Source organism: Mesocricetus auratus, unplaced genomic scaffold (assembly GCF_017639785.1).
Source record: "Mesocricetus auratus isolate SY011 unplaced genomic scaffold, BCM_Maur_2.0 Super-Scaffold_100003, whole genome shotgun sequence".
Taxonomy (NCBI): domain Eukaryota; kingdom Metazoa; phylum Chordata; class Mammalia; order Rodentia; family Cricetidae; genus Mesocricetus; species Mesocricetus auratus.
In genome coordinates this window covers 119866189-119891783 of record NW_024429188.1, presented here as the reverse complement: position 1 = coordinate 119891783, position 25595 = coordinate 119866189, and the positions used below count along the sequence as shown (strand labels likewise).

Below are 25595 nucleotides of genomic sequence, written 5' to 3'. Positions count from 1 at the left end.
TTGCTGTCCACCAAGCCTCAGACTGCAATCCTCTGAGTTCCTGCCGCCTCCTGCGATATATTCCTTTCCCCAGCCAGCCACATCACTCCTGCCACCACCTTCCTAATGCTGGGATTAAAGGCTTGTGATCCCAAGTGCTGAGGCCACCTTTGTGTGAACTGTTTCTCATTTAGACTGGATCAATTTCATGTAGCTCAATGTGGCCTTGAACTAACAGAGATCTGTCTGCCTCTGTCTCCTGAGTCCTTGGATTAAAGATGTGTACCACCACCATCTGGCCTCTATGCCTATAACTAGCTTCGCAATTTGATCCCTAGTGGCTTTATTAGATCATAAGCAATATGTCATCAAACTGTCCTGGAACTCACTCTGTAGGTCAGACTGGCCTGGAACTCCAAGATCCGCCTGCCTTCACATCCCAAGTGCCACCACTGTCTGACTGGAAGTGACTTTCTGAACAGGACCCCAATAGGACAGTCATTAAGTCCATAACACAAAGAGGGATGCTCTCTCAGCCTGGACTCTTAGGGGAGTGCCTGGCCCCTTCCCTGAGTGAAATGACAGACTCTAGATATCCCCTATGTGGAAGGAATTGGCAATAGGGTGGGAGGCTGGGGGGGATGGGGGAGTGCAGGAGGAGGTGAGGGAGAGGGAACTGGGATTGGCATGTAAAACAAGCTATTTAAAATAAAAAAGACTAACAATTTAATAGTTAGAACCTCATGAAGCTTAAAAGCTGCTGCATAGTTAAAAAAAACATTATTTGAGTGAATAGTCAGCCTATAGAAAGAAAAAATTACTAGCTCTACATCTGACAGAGTGTTAGTATCTAGAATATATGAGGAATTCAAAATCAAAACAAAAACAAAAATCTGAACTCCAAGAAAGCAAGCAATTCAATTTTTAAAAGTTGGAGCATGAATCTAAGCAAAGTTCCCAAAAGAAGAAATAAAAATGGCTGATAAATAATTTTAATATTTTAAAAATACTCAGCGTTCTTTGTCATCAGGGAAATATAAAGTAAAACTACATTGAGAATTCATTTTACCACAGTCAATATGACTAATGTTTAAAAAAATTACTATCACTTACTAGATTGTGTGTGTTTACTGTTGATGGAGTTCAGAATAGTGTAGCACTATGGAAATGTACAGAGGTTCCTCAAAAAAGCTAGAAATATGTCTACAATATGATCCAGCTATATAAATCCCAGGCATATGTCCAAAAGACTCTCTTCCCTACTACAGAGGAACTTGTTCATTGTTACTGTATTCACTATAGTTAGGAGAAGGAAACAGCCAAGATATCTATCAACTGATGAATGGTAATGAAAATGTACATATATATATATATATATAACAGCATATTATTCAGTTATAAAGAAAAATGAAATTCACAGGTAAATGGATGCAACTGGAAATTATCATTCCAAGTAAGGTAACTCAGACCCAGAAAGACAACTGCTGCATATTCTCATTTGTGTGGATGCTAGCTTTGAATCATTAGATACATGTGTACAATTGGAGTACCCATAGAAGTCAGAAAACTAGTAAATGGACATGATAGTGGAGAATTTCAAAGGAAGGGTGACAGATATCCAGTGGTATGAAGGAGGAAAGAGGAATAAAGGTACAGAAAGGGTTAAGTAGGATGGGGACTAGGGAAACTGTATAGAAGAGGAAGTGATGAAAAACGTAACTCCCATTTTAAAAAAGCTATATGGAAACCTAATACTATAGAAGCTTCCAAAATGTATAATAAACAAATATAAAACAGAGGTTAAATATCTGAAACTGGACATTTCTCTTCCACCCACCAGTTCTGGAATAACCACTCAGAGGCTTAATATTAATTACAAATTGTTTGGTAATTATAAATTGTTTGGCTAGCTCAGGATTATTATTAACTAACTCTTAAATGAAATTAACCCATTTCTATTAGTGTCTATTTTACTTGTATTTTGACAATTGGATAGCATTTACAAATATAAACTCTCTTCCTCCATTTCTGCTGATCTTTTCATATTCCTTCTCTTAAAATATTATACAAATTAATTGCAAAAAGTTGACAGGCACAATCTAATGCTTTGTTTCCTTTATGCCTCCACTGGTGGGTGCATAAGCATATGATGATCTTTTAAAATATTTTGTTCTTTGATCATTTGATAAATGTACATAATGTATTTTGATCACATTTACCCCCCCATACACACTTTACCCTCAATTATCTCCCTTCCACTTCAGCCAAATCCTTTCTCCTTGCCAACAAGTCCTTCTCCTACTCTCATGTCCTCATTGTGATCCATTGAGTTTAAGGTTAAATGGGGCAGGGATCAGATAGCAAGGTAGAAGAGGGAGTGTTGGGTGGAATAACTAAAACGAAGACCTTTGGAGAAGCCAAATGGAAACCCCCTACTGAAGAAGCTTCGTGAAATACAGGTGTGTGTGTGTGTGTGTGTGTGTGTGTGTGTGTGTGTGTGTTTGCACATGCTTACATGCATGCATGTGTATTTAAATTGAGTTACCTATAATAAGGGGTACAATGCCTCTCCCAGATACCAGATGCCATGAAATAAAAACTTCATTCCCAGGTATGATTAACAAATTTAAAGTTGATGGTCAGTGGAGTCCCTTAGACATCCCCCAAACATGATTAGCTATTACCATTGCTCCTGGTTACCCTCTAGAACTAGATTATAAGACACTACTGTTAAAGATACCCCATACTTGAGTCATAGAACATGCAGAAATCAAGCTTTGTAGTAACCGTGAAGTTTCAACCCTACTGGCTAGCTTTCACGGTGCTGAACAGTACTATGCAAGCCTCCAGGAGACAACACGAATCAACAGTTTTACCCATATGTTAACTCTACAAGCTACAATAATGACTGGCCTGGTAAGATAACCCCACTGTTAAAAGTAGCACAAATGCTATGGAAGTATCCACCCACTTTCTGCTTGGATTTAATACCCATTCTATAAGATGGGACACATGCCTGTATCATCAGCTAGCCAAGAAAACCTGTGACTTGCTAGATCTTTTTCCCTTGGAGAGAACCTGATACTACTGTTTTACTAAATAGATGTAGTCCTAAACTGCCCCATTAACCCATAAATTTTTGTCTTTATACTCATAGATTAGTATATCTTTCAGCCCTCATCAGAGAAATTTCTTTTAGCAGTAGATGGTGATTAATACACAGCTGGTCAACATATAAAACAAAACAGCCTGTGAAAGTCTCAGCTCCAAATAGGACATATATCACACACACACACACACACACACACACACACACACTCGCACGCACGCATGCACACACACACACACGTACGCACTTGTGCAAGCAGAACAAGGCTCAGGAACCATCTAGTAAGAGGGAGTACTTGACCTCTTCAACAAACTTTGTAAGAACAGTACTTACCGGACATGTCATGGCCATTGCACACAAAACTCACAGTTGTTGTGTCTACACATGATCAAGTCAGCCAAAATTCCTAGTATGGATGAAAGAGGGACTCATTAAGTACACCCATTGGATTTAAAAACAGCACATTGAGCTTTAAAGGGAAAGTGGTGGGCAAGAGGAATTAGAGGGGCATGAGTGGGAGGTGGATTTGACTAAAACATGTGCAATTGCACCATCCATGGATAAAGGAAGAAATGAAAAAAGAAATTAAAGACTTCCTGGAATTCAATGAAAATGAAGACACAACATACACAAACTTATGGGACACTTTGAAAGCAGTGCTGAGAAGAAAGTTTATAGCACTAAGTGCCCATATGAAGAAACTGGAGAACAGTCATACTAGAGAATTAATAGCACAGCCGAATGTTCTAGAACAAAAAGAAGCAAACTCACCGAGGAGGTGCAGACACCAGGAAATAATCAAATTGGGGGCTGAAATCAATCAAGTAGAAACCAGGAAATCACTGAGAAGAATCAATGAAACAAAGAGTTGGTTCTTTGAGAAAATCAACAAAATAGACAAACCTCTGTCCAAACTAACCAAAAGACAGAGAGAGAGCATGTTAATTAACAAAATCAGAAATGAAAAAGGGGACATAACAAGGGACTCTGAGGAAATCCAGAGAATCATCAGATCATACGCTGAAAATCTGTACTCCACAAAACTTGAAAATTTAAAGGAAATGGACAATTTCCTGGATAGATATCACTTGCCAAAACTAAATCAAGAACAGATAAACAATCTAAACAGACCTATAACCCCTAATGAAATAGAAGCAGTCATCAAAAGTCTCCCAACCAAAAAAAGCAAGGCCCAGATGGTTTCAGTGCAGAATTCTACCAGAAATTTAAAGAAGAGCTAATTCCAATACTCCTCAAAGTATTCCACACAATAGAAGCAGGAGGCTCACTGCCAAACTCTTTTTACGAGGCTACAATTACCTTGATACCCAAGCCACACAAAGACACAACTAAGAAAGAGAACTATAGACCAATTTCCCTCATGAACATCGATGCAAAAATACAAAATAAAATACTTGCAAACCGGATACAAGAACACATCAGAAAAATCATCCACCATGATCAAGTATGCTTCATCCAAGGAATGCAGGGATGGTTCAACATTAGAAAATCTATCAATGTAATTCACCATATAAACAAACTGCAAAAGAAAAACCACAGGATCATCTCACTAGATGCTGAAAAAGCCTTTGACAAACTCCAGCACCCCTTCATGATAAAGGTCCTAGAGAGATCAGGGATAACAGGAACATACCTGACATAATAAAAGCAATATACAGTAAACCAACAGCTAACATCAAACTAAATGGAGAGAAACTCAAAGCAATTCCTCTAAAATCAGGAACAAGACAATGCTGTCCACTCTCTCCATATCTCTTCAATATTGTACTTGAAGTTCTAGCTACAGCAATAAGACAACAAAAGGAGATAAACGGGATACAAATAGGAAAAGAAGAAATCAAATTTTCACTATTTGCAGATGATATGATAGTTTACATAAGTGACCCGAAAAACTCCGCAAGAGAACTCCTAGAGCTGATAAACACCTTCAGCAATGTGGCAGGATACAAGGTAAACTCAAAAAATCAGTGGCCCTATTATATACAGATGATGAAGTGACTGAGAAAGAAATCAAAGAAACATCACCCTTTACAATAGCCATAAACAGCATCAATTATCTGGGGATAATGTTAACCAAGGAAGTGAAAGACTTGTATATCAAGAACTTTGAGTCTTTAGAGAAAGAAATCAAAGAGGATACCAGAAAATGGAAAGATCTCCCATGCTCTTGGATTGGTAGGATCAACATACTAAAAATAGCAATCTTGCCAAAAGCAGTCTACAGATTCAATGCAATCCCCATCAAAATTCCAACACAATTCTTCAAGGACCTGGAAAGAACATTGATCGACTTTATATGGAAAAACAAAAGACCCAGGATAGCCAACACAACCCTATACAATAAAGGAACTTTAGGAGGCATCACCATAACTGACTTCAAGCTCTATTATAGAGCTATAGTCCTGAAAACAGCTTGGTATTGGCACAATAGGCAGGTAGACCAATGGAACCGAATTGAAAACCCTGATTTTAACCCACACACCTATGAACACTTGATTTTTGACAAAGAAGCTAAAACTATACAATGGAAAAAAGAAAGCATCTTCAACAAATGGTGCTGGCATAACTGGGTACTGGTATGCAGAAGACTGCAGATGGATCCATGTTTATCGCCTTGTACAAAACTTAAGTCCAAATGGATCAAAGATCTCAACATAAATCCAGCCACACTGAAACTTTTAGAAGAGAAAGTGGGAGATACTCTTCAACGAGTTGTTACAGGAGACCACTTCCAAAACATAACACCAGTGGCACAAACACTGAGATCAACAATTAACAAATGGGACCTCCTGAAACTAAAAAGCTTTTGTAAGGCAAAGGACACAGTCAACAAGACAAAAAGGCAGTCCACAGAATGGGAAAAGATATTCACTAACCCCACATCTGACAGAGGGCTAATCTCCAAAATTTACAAAGAACTCAAGAAGCAAGTCTCCAAAACACCAAAGGACCCTATTAAAAAGTGGGCTGCAGAACTAAATAGAGAGTTTTCAACAGAGGAGTCTAAAATGGCTGAGAGGCACTTGAGAAAGTGCTCAACATCCTTAGCCATCAGGGAAATGCAAATCAAAACAACTCTGAGATACCATCTTATTCCTGTCAGAATGGCTAAAATCAAAAACACTGAAGACAATTTATGCTGGAGAGGATGTGGAGAGAGGGGAACACTCCTCCACTGCTGGTGAGAGTGCCAACTCGTACAGCCACTTTGGAAATCAGTATGGAGATTCCTCAGGAAAATGGGAATTAATCTACCACAAGACCCAGCAACTCCACTCTTAGGCATATATCAAAAGGAGGCAAATTCATACAACAAGGGCATCTGCTACACTATGTTCATAGCAGCATTATTTGTAATAGCCAGAACCTGGAAGCAACCTAGATGCCCCTCAACTGAAGAGTGGATAGAGAAAATGTGGTACATTTACACAATGGAATATTACTCAGCAGAAAAAACAATGGAATCTTGAAATTCGCAGGTAAATGGATAGCACTGGAAGAAACCATCCTGAGTGAGGTAACCCAGTCACAAAAAGACAAACCTGGTATGTACTCACTCATATATGGATTTTAGACATGGAACAGGATAGTGCCAGTCTGCACTTCCACTGATAGTCTGGGAAACAGGAAAGAATCTAAAAGATATGCTTAGTACCCAAAAGAAGAGGATTGAGACAAGATCCTCTGAATGGATGGGGAACACGGCGAGGGGTGGGGGGGGGAGTGGGATCTGGGAGGAAGAGAGGGGGAGAAGAGGAAGAGAGAGTAGGTCATGGGGGAACAGGAAGGTTGAGTGGGAGGGGCAAAATAGGGGGAAGAGGGAATCATAGGTTAGAAGACAGATCAAGCACCCGAGTGACCTCTAGTGATCTAAAGGGATGACACCAATTGGCAAGCTAAGCAATAGTGGAGAGACCACCTCGAATGCCCATTCCTGATAATGAACTTGATGTCTATAACCATCCGGGAGCCTTCATCCAGTGACTGATGGAAGCAGAGGCAAACACCCACAATTAAGCACTGAACTGAAACCAAGGAACCCAGTGACAGAGAGAGAGGAGTGATGAGCAAATTGGCAAAGAATGGGCTGGCAAAACCTGCAGAGACAGCTGATCTGAACAGGGGAGAGCTCTTGGACCCCAGACAGACAGTGGGGAAGCCAGTATGGGACTGATCTGGACCCCCCCGAATGTTGAGTGTCAGTGAGAAGGCCTGGGCAACCTATGGGGCCCTGAGCAGTGGATCAGTGTCTATCCATGGAATACAAACAGTCAATGTGTGACCATTGCACAAAGAGGGATGCACTCAGCCTGGACTCTTAGGGGAGTGCCTGGACCCTACCCTGAGTGAAATGACAGACTCTAGATATCCCCTATGTGGAAGGATTTGGCAATAGGGTGGGAGGCTGGGGGGGATGGGGGAGTGCGGGAGGAGGGGAGGGAGAGGGAACTGGGATTGACATGTAAAACAAGCTATTTAAAATTTTTAAAAAAATTTTAAAAAACACCAATGACAATTTATGCTGGAGAGGATGTGGTAAAAGGGGAACACTCCTCCATTGCTGGTGGGAGTGCCAACTTGTTCAGCCACTTTGGAAATCAGTATGGCGATTCCTCAGAAAAATGGGAATAAACCTACCACAAGACCCAGCAACTCCACTCTTAGGCATATATCCAAAAGATGCCCATTCATACAACAAGGATGTCTGTTCCTCTATGTTCATAGCAGCATTATTTATAATAGCCAGAACTTGGAAGCAACCTAGATGCCCCTCAACCGAAGAGTGGATAGAGAAAATGTGGTACATTTACACAATGGAGTACTATTCAGCAGAAAAAAAAACAATGGAATCCTGAGATTTGCAGGCAAATGGATGGCACTAGAAGAAACCATCCTGAGTGACGTAACACAGTCACAAAAAGAGAAACATGGCATGTACTCTCTCATATATGGATTTTAGACATAGATCTGGAGAGTGCCAGCCTACAATCACATGGCCAGAGTGTCTGTGAAACAGAACCTTCATTCGGTGGCTGATGGAAGAAGAGGCAGACTCCCATGGCTTAGCACTGAGCTGAACTCAAGAAAGCCAGTAACAGAGAGGGAGGACTGATGACCAAAGGGCTTAAGACTGGGCTGGTTTAACCCCCAGAAACAGCTGACCTGACAAGGGTTAACTCTTGAATCCCAGGCTGATGCCTGGGAATCCAGCATGGGACTGATCAAGACCCCCTGAATGTGGGTGTCAGTGAGGAGGCATAGGTAATCTATTGAGCCTTGGGCAGTAGATCAGTATTTATCCCGGGTATACAAATGGACTTTGGACTCCCATCCAACAAAGTGAAATGCACTCTCACCCTGAACACTTGGGGGAGGGTCTAGGCCCTGCCCTATATGAAATGACAGACTATGGACACCCCCAAAGAGGGCCCCACTCTCCCTGGGGAAATGAGGGGATATTGGGGGGGTTGGGGGGAGGGCACAGGAGGAGGGGAGGGAAAAGGAGAGGGACTTGGAACTGACTTGTGAAGCAACCTTGTTTCTAATCTAAATTTAAGCTTAAAAATAAATAATAAAAAATTAAAAATTAAAAAAATAAAAATAAAACATGTACATATATGAAATTCTCAATTAAAAATGTAAAACGAATGTTGAAAAAAGAATGACTATTTTAAATAGTAAATTGTTGTCAGTATTTTATTTTAATGCTTTTTATTCCTCCTAAAAAGGGCCAGATGGTCATGTGACTAGATATGATCTGGATTGGCTGGTGAAAAATAGCTATGAAGGGCAGAAACAAAAGGTTATCCAACCTAGAATATTATGGAATGCTAAACTCTACCAGCAAGCCCAAGTTCCATCTGTTGATTTCCAGAGTTTCTTAAAAACAAGTGATGAACTGAAGAAGTTTCTGCAGAACTTTCTACTATATGGAATTGCATTTGTAGAAAATGTCCCTCCCAGTCAAGAGCACACAGAGAAGCTGGCAGAAAGGATAAGTTTAATCAGGTAATTTACTAACTTTTTGAAATCCACAGTAACTAGTTTCTAGAGCATGAGCATCAATTAAAAGATGTAAAAAGATCTAGCTCACGGAGCATTTGCCTCAAATGCATTATGCCCAGGTTCAGTATCCAATACTGCCACCCCCCAAAATAATCTCTCTAATCCTCCTTCCCTGGAGCCACCTCTCTCTCCTCCTTTCCTTCCCTCCCCTCTCCATAATTACTTCCTCCCTGTTCTGTATTCTGCTCAAAAGGGGCCTGAATTTGTACTGCATTTTAAAAATATAGTCTAAAAATCATCCAGTTTTCGTCTTCATAGATAGGTAACACTCAAACATAGACTTGTTGTTAATGCTTCATTGGCTACATTGTATTGCATTTAATTAACATATTCACACCCTATATTTTATTTTGATCATTGCAGCAACCCTTTTAATCATATTTTATTGTCTGTTCCACTGATAAGCACCTGATGCTAAGATACAGTGACTTTTCCAGGATCACTGTGACAGTAAGCAGTATACCTTGGGTTTCCTTATCCGGAATAAAGTGTTCTTTTCATTGTTATACCCCATTTCACATACAGATTGATCTACATTAAATGTGACATAAACTTACTTCATTACAAATAGTATTTTTATTTAATAAAATTAATATTTTTCCATATTTTTTTGGTTTTTTGAGACAGGGTTTCTCTGTATTGTTTTGGAGGCTGTCTTGGAACTCGCTCTGTAGACCAGGCTGGCCTTGAACTCACAGAGATCCGCCTGCCTCTGCCTCCCGAGTGCTGGGATTAAAGGCATGCACCACCAACGCCCGGTTTATATTTTTATTTAACTTTTTACACATGTCACTTTCAGTTCCCTCTCCCTCCCCTCCTCCCCCAACCCCAATCCTCCCAACCCATCACCCCCACTCCATCTCCCCTCCGTTCCCCAAGGAGGGCAAGGGCCTCCATAAGGGATTTTCAGTGTCTGTCACATCATCCCGGGAAGGGCTCAGGTTCTTACTCATGTGTCCAGGCTGAGAAAGCATCCCTCCACGTGGCATGGGTTCCCAGAGTCCTTCTGTATGCCAAGAATAAATACTGCTCCACTCTCCCACGTCCTACAGATTGCCAAGGCCTCCTCTCTGTCACCCAGGTTTGGTGGGAAGGTGTCTGGATCAGTCCCATGCTGGCCCCTCAGGCATCAGTCTGGGGTCCATGTGTTCCCCCCTTGTTTAGGTCAGCTGCCTCTGTGGGTTTGCCAGCTCGATGTTGATTCCTTTGGTCATCACTCTTCTTTGCAACTGTGTTCCAGGAGTTCAATTCCGTTCACAGCTGTGGGTGTCTGCCTCTGCCTCCATCAGCCATTGGATGAGAGTTCTAGGATGGCATATGAGGTAGTCATCATTCTCATTATCATGGGAGGGCATTTAAGATAGCCTTAATGCCAGTTGGTGTCATTCTTGTAGATCTGTGAAGATCTCACTAGTGCCAGATCTCTCCTCTGACTTATACTGGCTCCCTCTTTTCTGGTATCCCCCATCCTTCTCTCCTCTATTCTTACCCTGGCTCAACCTTCCTGCTCTCCCATGTCCTCCTCTCCCCTCCTCTTTTCTCTCTCTCTTTCTCCCATCTCCTTCTACCCTCCCCTTCTCCCCCCCTCAATCCAATTAGGAGATCGCATCCCCTAACCCTTCTCTGGGTTACCATGCATATCTCTCTTAGGGTCCTCCCTGTACCCCAGACTCTCTGGTGGGGGTTGTGGGCTGGCAATGCCCTGCTCCATTTCTAAAATCCATATATGAGTGAATACATACAATGCTTGTTTTTTTTGTGACTGGGTTACCTCACTCAGGATGGTTTCTTCCAGTGCCATCCATTTGCCTGCAAATTTCAAGATTCCATTTTTTCTGCTGAATAGTACTCCATTGTTTAAATGTACTACATTTTCTCTATCCAGTCTTCAGTTGAGGGGCATCTAGGTTCTTTCCAGGTTCTGACAATTACAAATAATGCTGCTATGAACATAGTTGAGCAGATGTCCTTATTGTATGAGGGTACATCTTTTGGGTATAGGCCTAAGAGTGGAATTGCTGGGTCTTGTGGTAGACTGATTTCCATTTTTCTGAGGAATCTCCATACTGATCTCCAAGTGACTGTACGAGTTGGCACTTCCACCAGCAATGGACGAGTGTACCCCTTTCTCCACATCCTCTCCAGCATAAACTGTCATTAGTGTTTTTGATTTTAGCCATTCTGATGGGAGTGAGATGGTTTCTCAGAGTTGTTTTGATTTGCATTTCCCTAATGACTAAAGATGTTGAGCACTTTCTCCAGTGTCTCTTGGCCATTTTGGACTCCTCTATTGAGAAGTCTCTATTTAGTTCTGTACACCATTTTTTAATTGGATCTTTTGGTGTTCTGGAGTTTTGCTTCTTGTGTTCTTTGTAATTTTTGGAGATCAGCCCTCTGTCAGATGTGGGGTTTGTGAATATCTTTTCCAATTCTGTGGACCTAGTTTATTGTGTTACCCAAAGTACCAAAGTATGCTGGGTCATTTGGACAGTGCTAATAGAGTATAGTCAATAGCATTTGTGAGCCATTTTGTTTGAAACACAGTTTCAAAGCTCTCAAATAAAGGAAACTGCTGCAAAGCAAACAATTGAGGAGGTTTGAAAACTTATTTCAAAAGGAAAACCATTTTCTGTTTACTCTTGACTTTAAAGAACTCTGAAAGCTAAACAATTAAAGTATCATTTCCTCAAATCTAGGTGTTGTGGTTGCAATCCTTTAATCCCAAAACCCTGGAGGCAGGGGCAGATGAATCTCTGAGTTCAAGACCAGCCTGGTTTACAGAGTGAGATTCATGACAGGCAGCGCTACACAGAGGAATCTGTCTTTAAATGCCAAAAATAAAAGTATCCTTTTCCTTAGATCTGAACCCACTGAGAAAATAAATGCAAAATCAAATCTATTACTCTGCAGGTGAGATACAATACAGCAGGTCTCATATTTGTAACAAAATATCATTTGCTCTTTTTCTTGTTCCTCTGTGTTAAAAAGATTAAATGAAAGCAAACACCTCAATGACATGAATAATATGGAAACTCTTCTGTCACCCTTTATTATTAGATCATCTAATATATTAGAAAGGAACTGTTGTTGAAAAATCTGAATATCGATTAAAGACAGTAGTTGTTATATAAATTAATTAAAATTGTCACTTACTACAAGCAGTCATGTAACGTATTGCCTTCCCCGCCATCTGCCTGGGCCCTGCCACAGTTGCAGTCCCCAAATAACACACAAGACACTATATTAATTATGAAGCTGTTGGCCGTTTGCTTGTTTCTTACTGGCTAGCTCTGACTTAAGTGTTTAACCCATAATTGTTAATCTAAGTATTTCTCTTACCGGAAAAAGTGTCTGAACCTCTTACTCTGGCGGCCTACATGCTGTCTAGCTGTGTCTCTCTTTCCCAGAATCCTCCTCAACTCCTAGTCCCACCTATCTTGCTTCCCTATTGGCCAACAGTGCTTTATTCAAACCAATCAGACACATTTACAGAATAACATCTCCCAACACAGTCACATCATTGTTTCTATAAAGGGAAAGTAAACACAGGGAATAGCCTTGAATGAGGAGGCTATTAAAATAGTCAGAAAAACAATGGGCAGTGATCCCTGAGCTTTCAAAATGTGAAGGGTTTCAATGGTTCTTCAGTTTGCATTCCCAGAGTGTCAATTAATGACAGAATTTTCAAGACTGGTATTTTTTTCACTGTCAGTTTTACCTTACAGATATCAATCTGTAACAATAACTTTATAAATATATATATATGAAACAATGATAAAAGAAACTACAAATATTACAATTAAATATTACTCTAAAATTTAATATTACAAATGTCTAATAGTTTTTTTCTTGATTTTACTTGGCAGAGAAACCATCTATGGAAGAATGTGGTATTTCACTTCAGATTTTTCCAGAGGTGATACTGCATACACCAAGCTAGCTCTAGATCGGCACACTGACACTACCTACTTTCAAGAGCCCTGTGGGTAAGTATATTAGACTTTTCCAGTGTAGTGTTCTTCTAGTTGATGGTCTTGAATAGTTTCTTAATCATCGTCCATTCTATTTTAATGAAGATCATGCCTACTTACTGTTAACTTACACAAGTGTTTCTTGGTCTTCCCCTGGAAACATAGTAATTTTAAAATACTCTAGTTAAGTCGTCATTAAACTTTTAGGGATAAAATTTGTATTTAAAATATAACACATACACATGTTTATATGTGGAAAAAGACAGACACTGACTTACTCTGTAGCTCTGGCTGCTCTGTCCTAGAATTGGAATTCAGTATGTAGCCTAGCTTGAACAATCTTCCATTTTACAGAACTACAATATTTTCTCAAAGTCATTACAACTCACCAAAAAGTTAATTAGCTATAAGCTTTAGAAAATACATTTTTGGCATGGTGGCAGAGGCTTTTAATTGCAGAACTCAAGAGGTAGAGGCAGATGGATCTTACTGAGTCCAGATACAGCCAAGGCTCAACAATAAGAATATATATATATATATATTTTAGAATTACAGTTTCCTGCACTTATTTACTGTATTATAGCAGAGAGGCTAGTCCTATAAACACTGCTGTTATTAGTATGCTATCAAGAAAACCGAATCTCAAGAAAACCGGATCTAACTTATACAAAGTTGGAGAGGAGAAGTGACTGAAAAATAACTTTTTTCATATTCAATCAGTAGCTATATACTAGTAGGCATATACTATATTAAAATTCCTCATTATTTGCTGATTAATAGAGACCTCTATGGTAGCTACTTTCTGGTTGTTGATCTTGTTTCAGCATACAAATTATGGGCCTAAGACAACAGTATTAGTTAAAAGATTGTACATGTACATGTGGTGTTAAAATGATACTAGAAAAAGAGTGATGGTACCCAGCTGATTACTGTTACATTGGTTTATTTGAAGATTTAGTATCTTGATAATATTTTGGGGCCAGTAAGATGGCTCAGATGATTAAGATACTTGTTACCAAACTTGATAACCCGAGTTTAGTCCCTGGGACATCCACATGGTGGAATGGGAGAACCGATTCCCACAAGTTTTCCTCTGGCCTCCACACATATACTATGGTATACACATGTGTGCATGTTCTATGACCAACACCAGAGATAAACAACTATGTCTCCCTTTTACCTTTTCTAGTCAATTATAAAGACTAAGTAGATTTGCAACATAGGGATAGTGGTGAAGAGTTAAGTCTGTGACATCAACTGGACCTTGATCTGCAACCCAGTCTAAATATGTATTATTACTCTTTGATGTTGAGCATGTAACTTAAAATCTCCAGACTACCATATCTTCATTTGTAAAATGAAATTAGTAATATAATCTATTAATGTTGATAAGGGACTAAATTTTGTAATAAATTTAAAGCACTTCACATTCTGCTCAACATATACTAAATATTCAGTAAGAATTAGTTGTCATTACCAATTTAGTTATTATAATCACCACTATCATCTTCATTGTTACATGCCTCTCCTTTCTAAGACACCTTTGCTCTGGATGTCATCATTCCTCCAACTGGAGAATTTCCTCTATCTTTAGCATTTTCATAAACCATTGACTTCCTATCAGTGAACTTTCATTAATTCTCTGCTTTTGAATATTTGCCTAGACTCTGTATTCCTTTTTCTATACTTTTATATCTAAGCTTTTTAAAAAAAATCTGCATTTAATACCTTATGACAATTATTATTACCGTGTAAGGGGGTCTCATATAATAGTTTCATATATGCTTATAGTGTGCTTTAACCATATTCATTCCTTCTATTATTCTTACTTATCTATACTCCCTTCTCTCTTTCTGTTTTATTATCTCTGGTAGCCCCTTTCATTTTCATGTCTTTTTCAACTTATCTATCGTATATTCAATAAAACATGTAATAATTATATTTATTGTTTTCAGGTTCTGATTATTACAAATAATGCTGCTATGAACAGATGACCTTGTTGTATGACATATTTTCATTCTTTTTATTATTTTTTATTCATTTACACAGTTCCCCCTGCCTCCCCTTCTCCTACTCACCCTTAACCTCCAACCCACCTTCCATCCACTCCTCAGAAATGGTAAAGCCTCCCATGGAAAGTCAACAAATCCTGGAACAATAAGTTGAGGCAGGACCAAGACACCCCATTCCTTGCATCAAGGCTAAACACGGCATGCCACCATAGGGAATGGACTCCAAAAACCTAGCTCATGGACCAGGAATAGATCCTGGTCCCACTGCCAAGAGTCCTATAAACAGACTGAGCTACAAAACTGTCACCCACATACAGAGGGCCTAATTCAGGCCTAAGTAGGCTCCCCAGCTCTCAGTCTAGAGTCCATGCGCTCAGATCAGCTGTCTCTGTGGATTTCCCCATTATGGTCTTGATCCCCCCTTGCTCATATAATCCCTTCTCCTTCTCTTGAACTGGACTCCTGGAGCTCAGCCTGGTGCTTGGCTGTAGATAGCTGCATCTGCTTCTATCAGTTACTGGATGAAGGTTCTATAATGACAGTTAGGGTAGTCCCCAGTCTGACTATAGGGGCAGATCAGTTCAAGCACCCTCTCAACTATTGCTCAGTCAGGGATGATGATACCTCTGGAAATTCCTTTATTGTACATAATTGTTTTAGCTATCCTGTGTTTTTTGTTTTTCCAAATGAAATTGAGTATTGTTCTTTCAAGGTCTGTGAAAAATTGTCTTGGGATTTTGATGATGATTGCATTGAATCTGTAGAGTGCTTTTGGTAAGATTGACATTTTTATTATGTTAATGCTACTTATCCAAGAGCATGGAATATCTTTTCTGCTATCATCTTCAATATCTTGTGTATCTGGCCACTTCACAAGGTGTTTATCAACTGTAGGAGTTCCCTGGTCGAACTTTTGAGATGACTTATGTATAATATCATACCATCTGCAAATAGTGAAAGTTTGACTTCTTCCTTTCCAATTTGTATCCCCTTGATCTCCTTTTGTTGTCTTATTGCTCTAGCTAGAACTTTGAGTACAATATTGAATAGATATGGAAAGAGTGGACAGCCTTGTCTTGTTCCTGATTTTAGTGGAATCACTTTGAGTTTCTCTCCATTTAACTTGATGTTGGCTGTAGGCTTGCTGTAAATTGCCTTTATTGTGTTTAGGTATGTTACTTCTATTCCTGATCTCTCCAAGACCTTTATCATGAAAGAGTGTTGGATTTTGATGAAAGCTTTTTAAGTATCTAATGAGATGATTGTGTGGGTTTTTTTTCTTTCAGTTTGTTTATATGGTAGATTACATTGACAGATTTTCATATGTTGAACCATCCCTGCATCTCTGGGATGAAGCCTACTTGATCATGGTGGATGATTTTTTTCTTTCTTTTTTGATTTCATTTTACATTCCAACCACAGTTCTCCCTCCCATATCTCATCTCACTTGCCCTCACCTCTTTACTCACTTCCCCTCTAGCCCACCCCTAGTCTACGCCTCCTCACAGGGAAGGGCTCCCATGAGGAATCACCATAGTCTGGCACAATAGGTTGGGGCAAGGCCAGGCTCCTCTCTTATGCATTAAGACTGAGCATGGCATCCCACCCCTAACCCAGAGAAACAGCTGACCTGAACAAGGGGGAGATCTTGGACCTCAGACTGATGGCTGAGAGGCCAGCTTGAGACTGATCCAGACCCCCTGAATGTGGGTGTCAGTGAGGAGGCCTAGGCTAACTATTGGGCCTTGGGCAGTAGATCAGTATTTATCCCTGACATACAAATAGACTCTGGGTGCCCATCCCACAATGAGGGATGCTCTCTCAACCTGGACACTTGGGGGAGGCCCTAGGCCATGCCCTGAATGAAATGTTTTGTTTTAAGATGTAGCTCAGTTGGTAGAATACCTGCCTACCATACACAAAGTCCAGGGTTCAATCCCCAGCAGGAGCATGATTAATGTGTAGTGACATAAGCCTGTAATACCAGAACTTAAGAGGGCTATCCTTGTCAGTTCCATGGTGAATTTGAGGCCAATCTAGGCTACATGGGACCCCATCTAAACAAAATAAAACAAAAAAATTAGAGAAAACCCCACTGCTGCCAACAACAAAACCCACCTTTCCTTAATATATTCCAATTTTGCTTCATAGAAAAAATCATTTAAAAAGTTGGTTGTACCAATAGTACTAAAGTCTGGTGGGAACAAAGATGATAAAGTAACTTGGAAAACCATGTACAGGAAGAAGTATAAGCAAATATTGAGACCAACTCTTAGCTTCTGACTTGGGCATCCTTCAAGATGATAATGCTCTATAGACAGAAAGCAGATAGACATGTGATGAGATGATAATGAATGTTTGAAGAAGACGTTCAGTTTACTTTATGTTGAAATAATTGAAACATGTGTATCTGAATATGTTAACAGAAAAAGTTCTAGAAGGTGACTATTAATTGTTTAAAAATTAAAGTAGAATTTTGAAATTCATGAGGATAAATAAAATTAATTTCATATATATGTATATATATGTTGTATATTACTCTCTCTAGTTTCCTCCACTCCATGTCCCCCTTTCTATTTCTCTTGTTTCTGTAGCTACTCCAGAGGTTATATAGTCATATCTGAAGATTTGGAGCTAAGAACCACAAATAAGAGAAAGCATGTGGTGTTCCTCTTTCTGAGTCTTGGTTATCTTACTCAATATAATATTTTCTATTACCATCCATTACCTACAAATGTCATGAATTAATTTTTCTTTACAGTTGAATGTATACCACATTTTCATTATCTATTCTTTGGTTGAAGGACATTGAGGTTGTTTCTGTTTCCTTGCTATTGTGAATAGAGCATAAATGAACATGGCTGAGCAAGTATCTGTGAGGTAGAATGTTAAGTCCCTTGGACATATACTAAGAAGTAGTACAGCTTGGTTCAATAGTAGATTTACTTTTAACTTTTCAGGATTCTCCACAATGATTCCAGAGGAGCTGGATGATCAATTTGCGATCTTACCAAGAGTGAATGAGGGTTCCTTTTCCCAACATTCTCTCCAGCATTTGCTGTGGGTTGTTTTGTTGACCTTGGCTATTCTGATTGGAGTAAGATGAAATCTTGACTTTTTTTATATTCACATTTCCTTAAATGCTGATTAGTTTTATCCTACCTTGACACAACCTACAGTGGTTTGAGAAGAGGAAACCTCAATTCAAAAATTCCTCCACATGATTGTTGTGTAGGCAAGCCTGTGGGGCATTTTATTGATTAATGATTGATGTGGGAGGGTCCAGACCATTGTGGTGATGCAACTCCAGGGTAGGTGGTCCTGGGGTGTGTCTGTCTGTCTGTCTGTCTCTCTATCTATCTATCTATCTATCTCTATCTATCTACAGAGAGAGAGAGACAGACAGACACACCCCAGACACACACATCTACAGAGAGAGAGAGAGAGAGACAGAGAGAGACAGAGAGAGAGAGAGAGAGACAGAGAGAGAGACAGAGAGAGAGAGAGAGAGAGAGAGAGAGAGAGAGAGAGAGAGAGAGAGAGAGAGAGAGAGCTAAGAGGAGCAGCAAGCCAGTAAATAGCACTCATTTATGGCTTCTTCATCAAGGTTCTTGAGTTCCTACCCTACTTTATCTTGATAGTGAAATACAAGGTGTAAGAGTTAAATAAACCCTTTCATCTTCAGGTTACTTTTGGTCATGGTGGGTTTTTTTTGGTTTTTTAATTTAAATTAGAAACATGAGTGCTTCACATGTCAATCCCTGCTCCCTTTCCCACCCCTCCTCCCTTGCCCCTTCACCAGTCCCCCTAACCCCCCACCCAATCCCCACATCATTCCCCAGGGAGAGTGAGGCCCTCCTTGGGGAGATCTCCAAAGTCTGTCATTTCATCCAGGGCAGGACCTAGGCCCTTCCCCATGTGTCCAGGCTGAGAGAGCATCCCTCTATTTGGAATGGGCTCCCAAAGATCATTCATAAACCATGGTAAACACTGATCTACTACCCAAGGCTCCAGTGATTTCTGTGGCCTCCTCACTGGCACTATATTCATGGAGTCTGGATCAGGCCCCTGTTGGCCTCTCAGGCATCAGTCTGGGATTCAAGAACTCCCCCTTATTTGGTCAGCTGACTTTGTGGGTTTCACCATCATGGTCTTGACCCATTTGCTCATCACTCCTCCTTCTCTGTCACTAGATTCCAGTAGTGCAGTTCAGTGTTTAGCTGTGGGTATCTGTCTCTGCTTCCATCACTCACTGGATGAAGGTTCTAGGATGGCATATAAGGTAGTCATCAACCTTACCATCAAGGAGAGGCTATTAATGTAGTCTCTCCACTATTGCTTAGTTTGCCAGTTGGTGTTATCCTTGTAGATCTCTGGAGATCTCACAAGTGTCAGCTGTCTCCTCAAGCCTATAGGTCATGGTGTTTTTTAATATTTAAATTAGAAACAAGCTTGTTTCACATGTCAGTTCCAGCTCCCTCTCCCTCCCCTCCTCCCCCGCCCCCTGACCAGACCCCCAGCCTCCCCACCCAAAGTAGGTTAGTAATCATTTCTGATCTGATATACTAGTTTCAGTATGTTTTCTTTTATCCACTGAAAAAAAGAATTTGTTTCGTTTTCTTTAGCATTCAAGTATTTCATTGTCTTAAGCATGAAGGAACAGGTGGCAGGACACTGTTAGTAGATGGATTCTATGCAGCACAACAAGTACTTCAAAAAGCACCTGAGGAATTTGAACTCCTCAGCAAAGTACCATTAAAGCATGAATATATTGAAAATGTTGGAGAATGTCATAACCACATGATTGGGGTTGGACCAGTATTAAATATCTACCCATGGAATAAAGAGCTCTATTTGATCAGGTGAGTACCAAATAACTATTCTCTTATGTGGTATATTTATTTTATATTGAGCTCTTGAATAGTGTATTCACCTATCTCCTGGAATCATCATTTGACTGTCTTATAGAACATACAGTGTATCATACTCAAAAATGTAATTCAGAGGCTTCTCTCACCTAAAGCTCTCTACATATGTGTTCATGTTTCATTGAATGATATATCTACTAAATTGCCCAAAGAAAAAACTAAAATCCACCTTTAACCAGTCCATTTCCCTCATACTATACAACTAATTGGACCAGGTTTACCTAATAAATTTTCCTCTAAGTACCCAGTGCTTCCTATCCATAATGCCACTTTTTGTGTGAGATCACCATCACCTCCACACCGTATTGTTGATTTCACCCTTACCCACCTTCTGCCCATTTTGTATGCTGTAGCTGGAGAAATCTTTTAAATTTGTATGTATTATTGTGTGTGTTAATGTGTGAAAACATACAAGTACATGTATGCCACTGCACATGTGTGAAGGTCACAGGAACACTTTTCAGGAGTTGGTTCTCTCAGCATTTGATCAAGAAATCAAAGTGAGGCCTGTGTGTATGCATAAATATGTATTATATAATATATAAATGTATATGTGTGTGCACCTTTATCTTCTGCGTTATCTCACAGGTCCTAAAGTAATTTTTTTGAAATACTAATCTCACTTTAAGATTCTACTGTGAAAATGCTACATCCACTCAGTATCTTCCAAAGAACACAAGTTATTCTCGTAACATATACAATTTTGCATAGCCTGCCTCCTTCTTACTCTTTTAGCTTCAACTCATACAACATATGTTTCCTACACAAATTCTACCCAAGATATGCTACATTGCTTTATATTTTAAGTTGTTTTTCATGTTTCAGCCAAATTTTTTATTATTTTATTTTCATTTATGCTAACTTCTACAGGGCATAGTTGTTCCACAAATACTTCTTGAGTATCTACAAAGACACAGGCATTGTTTTTTATGCTAGAGTTATAATTGTAAGAAAAACATGAGAAAATTCATGGCTATCACATAATCTCATCCAAATAGAAGAAGTTATTTTATTTTTGAAAAGCAAATATATATTATATCAAATGATAATAAAGTAAGGAAGGAGATGTGGAGTACAGAGGCAGCTTGACAAGAACTGCAAAAGGTAACTTGAGGTAGTACAGAAAAGATCAAATCCTGACTGTCATTCAATAATTTGCATCATTGACTAAGTCACTTAACCTATTTGTCATGAGTTTTTTTTTAAGTTTCAACAATAATACCAACCATACCAATTTTAAAAATAAGTCTCTATTCTTTACCACTGGAAGGTAGAAGGAATTATGTCAATAGTAACTCACTTTTCTTGGATGAGTTATTCCCAGAAATATTCCCTCAGTCATCTCTTGCATACCCACTACATAATATAAGAAGTATGGCTGACATTTTATTGTGAACACCTTAACAAACTGAAAAATTAAAATAATTTAATGTGGGAAAACATCAGCCTGCCTCCTACATCCTACTATTAAGATATTACTACTTTTGTTTTATCATGAAACTCTCCATTTCTCTGTTCATCATAGTTAGCTTTGATGTCAACTTGGCATAAGCTAGAAGTTATTTGAGAGGAAGGAACTTCAATTGAGAAAATATTTTCAGAAGATTGGCCTGTAGGTAAACCTCTAAGGCATTTTCTTAAATAGTGATTGATGTGGAAGGGTCCAGTCCATTGTGGGTGTTTCTATAAGAAAGCAGACTGAGCAAGCCATGAAGAGCAAGCCAGTAAGCAGCGTTCTTTTAAGGCCTCTGCATCAGCTTCTGCTCCCAGTTTCCTGCCCTGTTTGAGCTCCTGCACTGACATCTTTTGTTGATTATCTATAATATAGAAGTGTAAGCTGAATAAACCCTTTCCTCGCCTAGTTGTTTTTGTTATGGTGTTTCACCACAGTAAAAGAAACCCTAAGACGCCATCTATCCAACCATCATGAAATACATGATTTATCTATAATAGAGTTCAATATGGTTTTATAACTTTTTTGTTTTCAAGTGAAAAATACATATAGTGATGTTTTAAAACATTAAATGTATAGAGGTTTGGGAAATGAATATACTTCTGTGGCATGAATAAGAGATCTGGCACTAGTGAGATTTCCAGAGATCTACAAGGATGACACCAACTGGCAAACTAAGCAATAGTGGAAAGGCTACCTTAAATGCCCTTCCCTGATAATGAGATTGATGATTACCTTATATGCCATCCTAGAACCTTCATCCAGTAGCTGATGGAAGCAGAAGCATTACCCACAGCTAAACACTGAACTGAACTACCGGAATCCAATTGCAGAGAGGGAGTAGTAATGGGCAAGGGGGTCAAGACCAGGCTGGTGAAACCCACAGAAACAGCTGATCTGAACAAGGGGGAGCTCATTGACCCCAGACTGATGGCTGAGAGGCCAGCATGAGCCTAAAACAGACCGCTGAAATATGGATGTCAGTGAGGAGGCCTCAGCAATCTATGGGGTCTCTGGTAGTGGATCAGTATTTATCCCTGACATACAAATGGACTTTGGGAGCCCATTCCACATGGAGGGATGTACTCTCGGCCTGGACATATGGGGGAGGGCCTGGGCCCTGCCCTGGATCATATGACAGACTTGGGGATCCCCTAAAGGGTGCCTCACCCTCCCTGGGGAGTGGAAGGAAGATGGGATGGAAGGTTGGTGGGGGGTATGGGAAGGAGGGGAGGGAAAGGGAGTGGGGATTGACATATGAAGCAGGCTTGTTTCTAATTTAAATAAAAAATGCTTAAAGTATCTAGATCAATATATAAAATATTATCCTCAATAGAGGGAGTGCCTTTTTACTTTCCATTCAAACCCCGCATATATACCTCCAAAGGAAGCCACTATTTGTTTTTTTGGTTAAAATAATAAGATATAAATAAGATATAAAAATTATATCTAAGTTGTTTCTATTTTGGTTTCATTATGATTAAAAATGTTATAAAATTTTTCATAAAAGTATTTTATGAATATGCATTTTCATTTTAATCAAACAAATACATAGGGATGTGTATTAGTTATTTTTCTCATTGCTATGACAAAATACCTATCAAAAGCAATTCAGGGAAGGAAAGGTTTATTATGGCTCATAGTTGGAAAGTGAGGTAGCAGGTTACAATCCACAGTCAGGGAGCAGAGAGATATGAATGCTGGTGCTCAGCTGACTTTCTCCTTTATATTTAATTCAGGGCTCTGGCCCATGGAATGGTGCCACACACAATCAGGGTGGAGCCTTGTTACTCAGTTACACCTCTCTGGAAACACCCTCAGAGACTTGCCCAGAGGTTTATCTTTTAGGTGATCCTAGATTCTGTCAAGTTGATAATTAATGTTAATCATCACAGAATAGTGCAGATATGTCATCTAGTTCAAGAATGCTTAGTTTCAATAAATAACATTTTACAGAACCAGTTTTACCATTTTATACCTTCATAAAGAAAGGATGAAAGTAGCATCTGCTCCAAGTCCTTACCAATAATTGGTGCTGCCAGTTTTATTAATTTTAGCTACTGTTATATATACATTTTTAGGATAGCCTTATGAGCAAATATTCACAGGCATTGGATAGTTCTTTCTTCTCTTCACAGTGCTATCAATCTGTAAAGTATTAGAGAGATCCAATTACAGAAAATAATAAGCTATGACAGACTTAGTCTTTCTAAGTTTCCGTTGCCTTATGTGTAAAAGATGACTAATAAGTTTGCCTTCAGAAACAGAAAAATAAGCCAATAAAATAGTATTTATACAGCTATCAAATATATAAGACTGAAGTCTCTACAAATAGTATTGAGTGTCAACACACTGTTGAAGACTGTTTCCTCACTGTCTTCCTCATATGGACATGACACCTAAAAGCCTTGGGGAAAGCATTATTCATTATTGTCTTTCATTTGAGTCTCTGATAGCAGTCCTGTGATGTCTGCTAAGTGTGTGTTTATTTAACATTGGAGGGAAAAAGAATACTGGTTCTGATTATGGTGTGTATTAAAACCAACAAACGCCATCTAATATCCAGAAGAGAACCCCTATTTCTCTTTGAAAGGAAGACCTTTTGCAGTGTCTACTAAAATCTGACAACATACATACCTGTAGTAAAATGTAGTTGTTTATTTTTACTCTATGGGGGACTCTCCACGCAGTTCCAAAATAAATACATAGAGACTTATACTTACTTATGAATGTCTGTCCTTAATTTGGCTTATTTCTAGCCAGCTTTTCTTAAATTAACCTGTCTACCTTTCTCTGCTTTTACCTTTCTTTATTCTTTATGTCTTTCTTTCTTTCTTACTCTGTGACTGGTTGCGTGGCTGAGTGACTGGCCACTGGCATCCTCCTCTCCTCCTTTTCTGGATCTTCTCTCTCGTTCTTCTTTCTGCTATTTATTATTTTTGCCTAACAGCACCACCTGTCCCTCTCCTGCCTAGCTATTGGCTGTTCAACTCTTTATTAGACCAACCAGATGTTTTAGGCAGGCAAAGTAACACAGCTTCACAGAGTTAAACAAGTGCAACATAAAAGAATGCAACACATCTTTGACATCTTTGTATCATTAAACAAGTATTCCACAGCATAAACAAGTGTAACACACCTTAAACTAACAACATTTTCCTCTTTTTGTCTAAATAAAGATGAAAGGCCTTAACTTTAATGTAGTAAAACTACATACAATAAAAATAGTTATCAAGTAAGAATTACATTTAAAATATTCAGTCCATTTGTATTTAGCAAATTCAGAGAAAATACTCCATTATATATCTTAGTGTTTCCGAAGTTTTATACCTAATTTTCCTTCTATCATAACTAAGGATCCATCAAAGACACCAGAGGGATGTAGTATTACCTAACAACAGAGACATCTGGCTTCCTTGACAGTCACCCAAGATTCCTCTGCAACGTTGGGCCTCCATCTTCACCTTACAGGCCTAGAATATCTGACAGACTTCTATAAAGCAGGAGTTTTGAAAGATATCCCTACCTTATATTGGCAAAGTTCATCAGTCACTTTCCTCTGTGTCTGACGTAATATCTGGCAGACACTTATGTGAAGCAGGAATCTCAAAGAACTGTCCTGCCTTGTCTTGGCAGAGTTCAACAGTCTTTTTTCCTCTGTCTCACTTGTCTAGTCTGTACAACATACAGTCAACAGTCAAAGCAAGAGCAGTTTCTTGCCAAAATGGCTAGCTGTGCAACATTGAAAGCAAACTCCATATGGAGTTTCGTCTATGCCAGCAGCAGATGTGTCTATTTGTTATGAAAAACCTTAAATGCCATATTGTGTAGATCTTTGAAGTGTTTCAAAATCTGTCTAAAATATGTCTGTTTGACCATAAAATATACCTAATGTGACTACAAGTTTGATTATTATAGATTAACTACTAACCTTGTTTAGTTAATTAACCTTAATTATACATTTGCATTTATAAATGAGCTGCATAAGTACAATGACCCAAACAAAAGTAGAAATATATATATATATATATATATATATATATGTTATAATAAAAA

At 39.1% G+C, this 25595-nt stretch overlaps 1 protein-coding gene across 7 annotated transcripts in view; it reads left to right on the top strand.

Moving 5' to 3' along the window:
* The window catches only part of Tmlhe (trimethyllysine hydroxylase, epsilon), a 143220-nt gene that overhangs the window by 112008 nt on the left and 5617 nt on the right, over positions 1–25595 (top strand). For 6 of the 7 annotated variants that reach the window (XM_040744818.1, XM_005087514.4, XM_021223784.2 and 3 more), the window contains 3 exons: positions 8839–9118; positions 13042–13161; positions 19784–20020. In XM_040744818.1, the coding sequence (XP_040600752.1) occupies positions 8839–9118; positions 13042–13161; positions 19784–20020 (637 nt within the window). The remainder of the gene's footprint in view (positions 1–8838; positions 9119–13041; positions 13162–19783; positions 20021–25595) is intronic. The other variant, XM_021223788.2, reaches the window with a different exon arrangement.